The sequence below is a fragment of the Limulus polyphemus genome, unplaced genomic scaffold (assembly GCF_000517525.1).
Source record: "Limulus polyphemus unplaced genomic scaffold, Limulus_polyphemus-2.1.2 Scaffold3870, whole genome shotgun sequence".
NCBI classification, from domain to species: Eukaryota; Metazoa; Arthropoda; class Merostomata; order Xiphosura; family Limulidae; genus Limulus; species Limulus polyphemus.
The window spans coordinates 80,620-92,343 of NW_013669480.1; the positions used below are offsets into that span (position 1 = coordinate 80,620).

Sequence of the window (11,724 nt, forward strand, 5' to 3'; positions counted from 1 at the left end):
AAATATATATATATATATATATATATATATATATATACTGTAGCTACAGAAAGTCTTAAGAAATAATGTAACTACAGAAATTATTTTGAGACATACTTAGTACAGAAAAGGTACTGTTGAGACATACTATAACTACAGAAAAAGTATTAATGAGACATGCTATAACTACAGAAAAAGTACTGTTGAGACATACTAACTATAAAAAAATTACTGTTGAGACATACTAACTATAGAAAAAGTACTATTGAGATGTACTATAACTACAGAATTGTTGACACCTACTATAACTAAAGAAAAAGTACTTTTTTTTTCACTAAAAGTACCATGTCTTAACCCTTGGAATTTTTAAAATATTTTATTCAAAATTGTTTATGTTATTCTGCTAGAAATATACACTTGATGTATGCTTTTCAAAAATTACCTTTTTTTTTTTTTACAAAACTCTTGAAGCTTAAGCCTTAACATGTTTTGTTAATAAGTAGTTAAATTGCTTCTCAATGATAATTTTTTATTATACTTCCTGAACAATTCAACTTTTGTGCTCGTAGTTTTACCTCTTACAGAGAAATGTAATTGAGTTTGTATTTTTGTGAAAGTAGCAAACCAAGTAGCCATAGAAGGCCCGTTTTCAGTACTAATCTAGCAATAAATATTTTCACAATAAAGATCATGTTTACCCTAACCTCAGTTGATAATGGAAGGTTGGAAGATGTAACACTTGCATCAAATTCAAACTTGTGGATCAAGTTAAAATCATCCAAAAAAGAAGCCACCCAAAAAATGTTACAAGCTAATCAAGAGGGTAGAAAAGCCATAAATCAGAAAAAGATACTTTATTCTTCTCACTGTAGTCACTTTCACAGTTCTGGTATATTCAGTGATTGACAAACTTAAATATGATTAATCAGACCTCAATCAATGAAAGTAACAAGAAACATTTACTAAGTGTGCTATGTTCTAGATGTGATGAACTCAACTTGAAATTCTTGACTCTCCAAAAAACTGGAAACAGAAATTGAAATAAGCCTTCATGAAAACTCCCCAATCAACCTTGAATCACAATCAAACTAATTAAACAGTCTATTCCTTTTAAGCAAGAAAATACTTCCAAAATACCAACTCAACTCCGATGATGTCGTGACCTTACATCCGATTTCTCTGACAGGGAAGGTTTCGTATCTACCTTTCTTTTAATTGTCATTCTATTCTACACTTCACCATCTTCGATATATATACCTGCATTTAATAGCAGATTGAATGGAGTTTCTCAAGTAAAAGAGCAGTTCTAATACAATCCAATCCAGCAGAGTCTCCTCCACCTAAACTTCCTCTTAACAGGCTTAAGATACTGACTGCCAAGAGAATGTAACAAAGAAAGACATAATACAGTAAAGGACTCCCTGGCTCAAAAAAGCATTGAAAAACAACCAAAGTCAAAACAGACTCATAAGAATTCTTACTTGTGCTGTTCTACCACTAATAACACATTAGAGAAATCGGCTGGAGAAGGCCATATAAAACAACACATAAGATTCTGGTTACTTTATATTCCTACCAAAACGATGCCAACAAACATTTTTAAAGCTGGAACAAACTGCCCGATAAAGATTTACAATTATGACCTGCTGATGCTAATAATGCCAACCATATTTTCATTACTTTGAGCCCCTATGCATGGAATTTGAAAATGACGGACAGAATACTTCAATGTTATAATTAGTTGTAAACTTTTAGACAAAGAAACAGCATCCTTCTTTTTTTCAGTTGAAACCACACCAGGTTCTTCTTTCCTTGTATGATAGTTCAAACTAGCAAAATGTCCAATAATTACAGTGTGTAAGAAAGACTTGCAACCTACTGAAACATCTCAAACTCAGTTATTATAAAAGAAAAAGATAAATCCCTTGATATATGTATGGAGGTATGTTAGCTTTCAGCCCTTAGTGATAAGATCTTCTGCCACACATGGATTACCTCTAGTTCGTCCTTTGTAATCGGAGTTTTCTCAAGAATCGATATGACCTCAGTGACACCAACCATGTCCACCACCTGTAAAACAGCTTACATTAGATTTCCTATACATAAATGGATTTATTACCAAGATAATTTTACTGAAAACTTAAAATAATCTTCAATTATTAAACTAAGAAGTCCAGTGGTAAACATTCAGCCAGATTATAAGCTCTTGAACATGCTACAACTTCTAAACTTCATTATAAAATTATTAAAATATTCTTCTTTCAATCACTCATAAAACAGAAGAGATACTTGCATGCCAACTTAATTAAAATGTAATTCTTTATAAAACAAAGAAAATTAGCAAAACTGGACAAGCTGTAAAAATGCACTACCATGACCAGATTTCATAGTAGTAATTAATTAGAACAACGGGAAAATAGCTTTTCCACGAAGTGTGCAAATTTCACCATTACTCCGAGAGAAAATTCAATTAGTTACTGATAAGGATTTAAAGAAAACATATACAAGATGTAAAAATAGATTCATCCTGGTGGCATTGAATAATTATTGACCGGTTATGAGGGCAACAAATAATCAGTTGCCTAAAATTTACTAGTCGGTGTGTGTGTATAATTCAACCTAACCTCCTTCTGTTTTCAGTTCTACTACAATTTGATTAATAAGCATTGTCACTGCCTACGTGTAAATCTTGAGGTTTAAAATTTCATTGAAAACTTTGATATAAATAAATGTATAAAGTATGCACCAGTTTTACTTAGCACAGAATTTGCCAAGAATGATGGTGATATTTCCGACATTGTTCGTAAATTACCCTATATGAATCAGCATTGCAAAAAAATTGTCTGCAAAGCTCTTCACCTGTAACTGAAATCTTATGCCATATGTCCAAATTAATTTCACATGTTTGAGCAAACTGTGATTAAGCCTAAATAAATAAAAGTTTTCACTATGCTGCAAATAATCATCTTCTACTAATCAAGGTTCTACTTTGACATCATTGTTGCTTAGCAACATTGAACACTGGATGCTACTATAGCGTGTGGTCTACACAGATACTATCATCATCACCATTTTAATGAGTCACTAAAACATAATTTCGTGCTAAATGATTTATATATATATCCACATTTTTGTTCAAGAAATAATAATAATAATTGAATAAGTTGTGTGTTTCAAAAGAATACCTTAAATTTAGGTTATAATTGTGATAGTTTTGATTGTTGGAATTTATTTCATTCCGATTATATTTGTACCCAAAACGTTATGTAATGGTATTTTATACTTTATTAGTTTAAAAGTGTTACTTATAAAGACAGCAATTACAAATAAATGAAAGTTAAAACGCTGATGACGACAGTATCCGTATAGACGGCAAGCTACAGTGTAAATATCCTTGTAGACCACACGCTATAGTAGCACCGAAAAATGTCCGTACCATGTGATGCTCCTTTGGCCAATCACAGCAAAGAATGCACTCTAGGGGGAAGAATAATATTAAATGACATTCATCCTGATAATATATATATATAAATAATTCAGAGTCCAGCAAATAGTGTAGAAAATAAAGCTCCATGAATTAAGGAGACACAAAATTCTGTTTTAATGAAACTTGTTTAGTACTGTAGTACATTTGTTAATTAATAATTTCAATAAATTAATACTGATTGTTAAAAGGTCACTAATAATAGATTGAGAAAGCTTCCTTAAAAGAAGTTTGTGACAAAACATTCAACTGAATTTGATCTCTCCTACTTAAGTGTGTCCATTTTTATCTAAATTGGAATTTCTAAGGATAACTTTGTATTTTACATGTTTTTCCTACTTCTATAAAACAGCATTTCCAGTCATGTATGTGACTCGCAGCTACTTTATCTTTCAAGGTCTGTAGAAGGTGTCAAAATGTTTGGTCTAAGATTGACCTCAACAAGGTCATAGAAGCCAATATTCAAGGTTTGTAGAAGGTGTCAAACTGTATAGTCTAAGATTGCAGTGGACAGTGATGGTGTATTGGCTTCTATGACCTTGTTGAGGTCAATCTTAGACCAAACATTTTGACACATTCTACAAACCTTGAATATTGGCTTCTATGACCTTGTTGAGGTCAATCTTCGACCAAACATTTTGACACCTTCGACAGACCTTGAATATTGGCTTCTATGACCTTGTTGAGGTCAATCTTAGACCAAACATTATGACACCTTCTACAGACCTTGAATATTGGCTTCTATGACCTTGTTGAGGTCAATCTTAGACCAAACATTTTGACACCTTCTACAGACCTTGATTATTAGCTTCTATGACTAAGCTTGACCAATCAAAGAACACACAAGTCATAAGTCTGCTGGGGTTACTTAGGAGACCCAGACAGATGATATATATATCAAGTCCTTTTGTCATAACACAAGCACACATATTAAGCCTAAATTCCTACACACTCATTTCAATATTTTTAATTTTAACATGGTGTGAGCTTATGTTGAGCATAAATATTATTGCACACTCAGTTAACTTTTCATTCATACAGTTCTCTCCAATAGAGCTGGGTGACTGGAGGAATTTGCTAATCAATTAATCGTCAAGCTCATTAATAAATTATTCTCACAGGCCTTGGATAATTTGAATTATCAGAAACAGTAATTTTGATTAGTTGATGACTTTTGTGAGTCATGACACTAACTGATTAAGTTGAACAGCCTTGAATTAATCGAAAATAATAATGAGAAATCATAACACTGATATTTAAGTTACTTCGATAGTTGGAATAACTGGAAACACTAACTTTGATGAGGTGATTATTTTTGTGACTCAAGGTAACTTCTATTAATCAGTTATATAAATGACACTTATCAATACTCATAGGTAATTGATAATATTGATTAATCATGTTAATTGCCCAGCTCTACTCTTCAGATGGACTTACATGAAATAGCTTTTCTTTCCACGAACTAAGATTTTTTCTTATTACAAAGAACAATTTTTTCTTACCTTGCATCTGGTTCAAATACTGTGAAAGTAAACCTGAATTACAAATCATACTATTTAATATATAAAAACATTTTTTTTCTTAATATTTATTGAAAAAGGAATGGCACTGAATATATGCAAGTGTCTTAATTCAGCTAGTTATTTCTTTCAGTATATCCTGAAATGGTAAAAATTTATTTCATTTTGTTTAAACACCCTATAGCACTGCAAGATAACCCTACGTGAACTTTCGAACACTGACATTAAATAATGTTAATAAACTACAGTCTGATAGAATGTGGGTGTACCTTATGTATTCTGTCTCCTTTCTGGTACTTTCAAACACACTTCCTTTACATCGTCAATAAAAAATTTACAAAAGTTAAAACTGAGCACTGGGGAGGTACACCATTTTAACAATCAATCATTTGATTATTCAAGACTATCCGTGCACATCTCCCCTTTAAGTAAAATTTAAACCCACCCTTGACTGTTGAGGAAATCACCAATTCCCCCCCACCTCCTTTAAACTCCTGTAATCTGCTCGCCTCCTCTACTGCCGATGGTAACTCATTATGTATGTCAATCACCTTGTTAGAATGTCTTAACTGGAGCCTAGTTTGTCCTTTTCGGTTCTTAAATTTTTGTCTTTCACCCTATTATCTTTAGAGAACTAAGTGAAATGCAAATTAATGTTTTTGGAATCTAATCCCCAGTGCCAATAGCACAATTTTCAAAACCACAGGAGTAGCAAAAAAAGATTTAATCACAATTTCAGCTAACTCTCTCTCTCTCATTGAAACATTAGTACTTAATGGTGAATCGTGTGAAATGAAGTCTCAAAACCAATTTCTTTTTCAACTTTATAATAAATCTTAATTGTAAAATAAAACAGTGCACTAAATATCAAATGTCCAAGTAAATTTTAATAACTGTTAACAAAGGTTTGTTACTTGAAAAGTGATTAGATAAACTTTATTTTTTACATAATTCAAATTCTAACAGATTAATGTGAAACAATGCTGAAATAATTATGTTCTATTTAAATTACATGCACTATAATAATATTTTGATCATCCCATTCCAAATACCTGTAATTTGTAAACAGCTTGGTGATGGCATTTAAGTACGCATTTTCAATGTAATTATTTATTTATAAGTTAAGATAATTTTAACTGTCAATAGAAAAAAGTTTTTGTTCTTGTCGTTAAGCGCATACTTTGTAAGTTTAGAACTCCCTGGTTCCATTTTAAAGTTAGGCTTAACTTAACTCTTGCGTTCAGTATGAAGGCTTTGAAACACCGCGGTGGTGCCGAGGTACGGTATTCCTAGTGATCTAGCAACCGCGCATGAGCTGTGACGTCCGCATCGACAAGACACGCGATTTAGCTAGGAGGCTAACATTTAATATTTTTTTTTAATGGTATTTACTGATAAATATAAAGAGTTTTCCTTATTAGAAACATATCTCCAGATAGTTTAGTACTGACTGACCGATAAAGTAAGTATTTTTCATTAAGAATGGAATTTTAAAATGGTTTAGAATCCTAAGCCTAACTTGAGGCCAGTACTACTTTGCTAGTTAACACGTACAGCATTGGTAAAGCTCAACTTTCTCCGGGCTCCACACTTGCTACGTTACAGCATTGTATTTGGACCTTCACGAGTGCGTATCATTTATGAAAGTACTGTAGTATTATAAACATTGGTTCAGAAAGTACATAAAGCTTAAAGCCATACAACAGAAATTTAGCTTACATTGTTATCCTTGTCTAACGCTTTCAATAATTTCTTCTTAACTTCAAATGGGGAATGCTGCATGGGGCGTACTTATACAGGCTCTTCCGATTACTGTACCGTGAGCTACTTCTCACTGCTATGTAACCAGTGTACAGCCACTAACAGTATGGCGGACATAGGATTTAATGGAATTGTGGGATCGCTAATCAAGCGTCCGAAAGTGACGTTTTTAGTCGGAGTTTGCCGAAGGTGACGTCAATGTAGGTCGTTAATGCAATATTCCGAAACCTATATATATAGGAAGCACGTTTCAGTGACCTCTTGATATGGAAGGAAGAAAGAACGGGGTGGGCTTCGTAAGTTTTCCGTCGCAGGCAGCTACCACGTTGATATGCTCTCTGTGTCGTCAGCGGTTCGTCGTCGAAATGCGTTCGGCTGTCCAATATGTTACGAAGTAAAATCTTAACAATGAAAAAAAAAAAATTCATATTCATTGAAAATTATACTAATTTCTGTGGTTACTCAAAACGTACGACTTCCCTAATAAAATCAAGAATTTAGCATTTTTTGTTGGTCACTCCTTGTACGTTTTTTGTATTATTTTTAGAAGCGAAACACATCAACAAGCTTCTTATACCAGTTTCATGTTTCGTATTTCAGAAAAAATAGGGCTGTAAATATATTTCACATAAAGTTTCAGGTGTGTAATTTTTTGTTACATTTAAACAAAATGATTGATATCATTGTAAAATTTTGGAAATGTTGTTTTAAGAATAGTTTGATAAGTATGTATTTTCATTCCTTTGACAGCAACTTGAGTTATTTTGTTGAATTTTGAAAGTGCTAACGTAAAGAGCAAGAATCGTCGTTCACGAAAGAACTTCCAGAAACAGAAATTTTAAATGGTATTTTGAATGATATATCTTTCGTAGTTATAACAGTTCTTAGAAATTGGTTAAATTGTTAGTTCTGAAAAGCTGAATAACAACCTCTGAAAGAAATTTTGCAAATTATAGTATGTATTATAGGTGAAAACAGAATGTAATTGTTAAGCTAAGTTATCCCTATTTAACTGCTTAACAGAATACAAAGGAATTGAAAAACTATTGCCGCAAGGATAACTTCTTAATTTGGTACTTTATTATCTATGTTAGTTTTTATCTGTTATAACGATGGATTTATTTATCATATCTTCTTGGAAAATTTTAAGAATACTTAATCTGACCGGGAAAAGCTACAATGATATAATGTCGTGTGCATTTCTTTCTAATAACATATATTCAAAAGTAATAATTTGTATCTATGGCAAAAAATTATAAACAATTTAAAGTTTGAGTGAATCGGTAGGGGAATCAAGGGATTTCCTGGTGTTTAGAATTGTTAATGAAATATCTACTGATATGATGTTTGATAAACACCAATTTGTTTTTGCACACATATGAAAATACTTTGTTAGCGTTATTAAATGCGTCCTCTGGTGACAGCTTATTGACTTACTTGCTTTAAAGAAGTTATTAAACTAGCGTAAACAAAGTGAAATTGAGCTATCTGTTGTGTTCCGTGCGGGTAGTCGAACCCCGGATTTTAGCGTTGTAAATCTGTAGACTTACGGCTGTCCCACTGGGGACAATAATTTTGTATGTAAAATGTTTAAAAAAAGCTAACTTAAAAATTGACATCTGTTACAGGCTCCTCCTCGTACTAAGTAAATATGTAAGAAATATGTTTTTCCCCCAGAGACAGTGTTTTTAGACAGAAATTCAACTGCTCAGTGAAAAATGTGTTCAGCCATTTAAAGTTAAACTGTCCATATTTTTGGCATTTCTCTGAGCTGGTGCTACATGGAAATCGAATGGACCAAAATGGCATGTGGATCTTTACCAGTTCTGATCAGAAACTTGTACATGTGATCAGTTTTTTTTGTTTTTTTTTTCCTTTGAAGGATACCTACACATATTAAAACTAAATTCCCGAACAGTAATGTGTCTTATTATCCACTTTATTTTTAATTAATTTATACCAGAGTAAGCAATTTACGAAAGATCGGTATTTTTGTGTATTTTTTAGTGTTTCTCCCGTTATTATTTAATGTATACAAACTGAAACTATATTCATCCAGTCTCTACATATATGCATAAATAGGGGGAAAAAATTAAATTTTAACGGAAAGTAAGAATCGTTGGCTATTCATAGAATTGCTATAAAAAGTATCCAAAACAAAACAAATGCTGCAGTAAGAAGTACACAAACAAGTGAAGTGATACTAGTTAGATTGATTTTAAAGTCAATCTAACCAGTATCACTTTGGATGGCAAATTTTGACTGCTTCATTTAGCTATACGGATCACAATGCCAACCAAAGTAGGGATTGAAAATCACTTTAAAATCTATCTTAGTAATTCAATAGGGTGGTTTTTCGGCGCGTAAATTATTTGAAAACCTTGTTGATCCCGTACTTAATAATAAATAGTTAGAAAACATAACACGTGATTAATACACACCGAATTTATCAGAAGAAAAATAAAAATAAGCATCTTACTAGTTTTGCAGCTAAGCCTAACAGAAGAGGGAAACACAGTAGTATGCAGCTTTGTAGTTAAGCCTAATGGAAAAAGGAACAAGGTTGCATGCAGTAAGATGTAGAGCTGCTCTGAGGAATCACGTGTTTGAAACACTATTGTGTTGTCTAAATCCCTTGGAATATTTATGTTTCTTTATGAAGGAAACTTTGGGTATAACAGAAGAGGGAACAAGGTAGTATGTAGCTAAGCCTAACAGCAGAGGGAACAAGATAGTTTGTAGCTTAGCCTAACAGAAGAGGGAACAAGGTAGTATTTAGCTAAGCCTAACAGCAGAGGAAACAAAGAAATATAGTAAAATGTGGAGCTGCTCTGAGGAATCACTGTGTTATCTACATCTCTTGGAATATACATTTTTCTGTGTGAAGAAACTTGGATTCAACTGATGTAGCAAGGCTTTATTACCTTTTTTATAATTTTTATCTTCTTTATTGTCCTGTATTTTCATTTTTGGGCAATTAGTGTTATTTCTAAACTATTTCGTCAGCCCTCTATATCCTGGCCTTCACTGTAAATGTTGTTTTAAGGCATTTCGAAAGAACTAAACGGCTCATTTAATCCTTCACGTCTATGTTCCATTTTTTAAGCTTTATTGAGTCTCTAACATTATCTCTTTACTGAAATAAGCCTTTTTTTGAAGTTAAGTAATATCACTATCAGTGATATTCCTTCATTGTCCATTTCATAGGCCTTGATTTTACTCAAAGTTGATCTTTAATTGGTCACACATCCTCCCATAGCTTTTCACATAGAATGAAATGCGAACTGAATTACCTTCTTTAGTTATTCCCAGTCCAAAACATTACGTAAAGCGTTGAAACCCACTTAGTTGTGAAATTAAAGCTCATGAAATACCTGAGGTGATCAGTGTTGTGTAGCTGGTGTGAACATATTACTGTGTCGATGTGTTTGTTCTGTAGTTGGTGTGAACATGTTACTGTGTCGATGTGTCTGTTCTGTAGTTGGTGTGAACATGTTACTGTGTCGATGTGTCTGTTCTGTAGTTGGTGTGAACATGTTACTGTGTCGATGTGTCTGTTCTGTAGTTGGTGTGAACATGTTACTGTGTCGATGTGTCTGTTCTGTAGTTGGTGTGAACATGTTACTGTGTCAATGTGTCTGTTCTGTAGTTGGTGTGAACATGTTAATGTGTCGATGTGTCTGTTCTGTAGTTGATGTGAACATGTTACTATATTGATGTGTTTGTTATATTAGGTCGTCAAGAAATTAATGTCGCCTTTTTTAGATGAAAAAACCCGAACATCTTATATATTAAAACAAAACATTTATTAAATGAAATAGTCTCCATTCTTATCTATGATGCTTTTCCATTTTAAAATCCGGTTGTTAATGACCTGATTAAAGAAATCACTTGGCGTTGAAGCAAAAAATATGTCGATGTCCTCTTTAACACCTTTCACATTTGCATACGTTTTTCCATTAAGACGGTGTTGCAGCGAACGAAAAAGATGGTAATCTGATGGTGCCATGTCTGGAGAATATGGTGGGTGGGGGAAACTTACCAACCCAACTCCATAATCTTTTATTGTGTCAAACGTGCCACATGTGGACGTGCATTGTCGTGGAGAAGAAGAACACCTTTCCCATTGACGAGTGAAGGACGTTTATGATGAAGGGCTTGATCTAAACGTTCCAGTTGCTGACTCTAGATCTCTGCACTGATAGTTCGCTGTGGACTGAGAAGTTCGAAATGAATTACTCCTTTGATGTCCCACCAAATGCAAAGCATCACTTTCTGCGGATGGAATCCAGGTTTTGGGGTAGAAAGTGGTTTTTGTCTAGGACTGAGCAATTGTTTTTAGCGTCTAATATTCGCATAGAGAATCCATTTTTCATCACCGGTGACAATTCTTTCCAAAAATGGTTCACGCGCATTACGATGATCATTGGAGAGTTCGTGAGGCACCCAAACACCTTTTTTTATGGAGTTTTCCCATATTCCTTAGATGTTTACGTATTGTTTCATGGGAGACATGCAATTTCAGGGCCATTTCACGAGTGTGTTGCCTTGGGTTAGACTCAACAAGCGTCTTCAGAGCATTAGTATCAATTACAACATGTCGGCCCCTATTATCATAGTTTTTAAGGCTAAAGTCACCTGAATGAAATTTGCTGAACCATCTTTGACACTTATGAACGTTCAGAACATTTACATAAACTCCTTTGATATTATTTGTGGCTACAGAGAGGTTGTTTCCTTTCATGTATTCAAACAGCATTACATGCCGAGTGTGTGTCTCGTCGTGTGCCATCACTATAAGGGATTAGTGTATACTAAACTTTACAAATTATATAGGATACACTAACGTGTCGTTTAGGCGGTTCGTTTAACTATTATACGTGGTAACGTATACATGTGATATGAAAAGTCTTTCTCTGTAAATGTTACATCAAATACAGAATGTTCAGTTGGCTTGTTATCTTTTGGTAACTCATCTGT

General features: G+C 33.4%; 1 protein-coding gene across 1 annotated transcript in view; it reads right to left on the bottom strand.

Moving 5' to 3' along the window:
- The window catches only part of LOC106470191 (mediator of RNA polymerase II transcription subunit 26-like), a 10,354-nt gene extending 3,040 nt beyond the window's left edge, over window positions 1-7,314 (bottom strand). The window contains exons 1-2 of the mRNA XM_013930731.2: window positions 6,703-7,314; window positions 1,975-2,049 (exon numbers count right to left, since the gene is read on the bottom strand). Of these exons, the coding sequence (XP_013786185.1) occupies window positions 1,975-2,049; window positions 6,703-6,765 (138 nt within the window). The 5' untranslated portion in view covers window positions 6,766-7,314. The remainder of the gene's footprint in view (window positions 1-1,974; window positions 2,050-6,702) is intronic.
- Window positions 7,315-11,724: the final 4,410 nt, after the last annotated feature.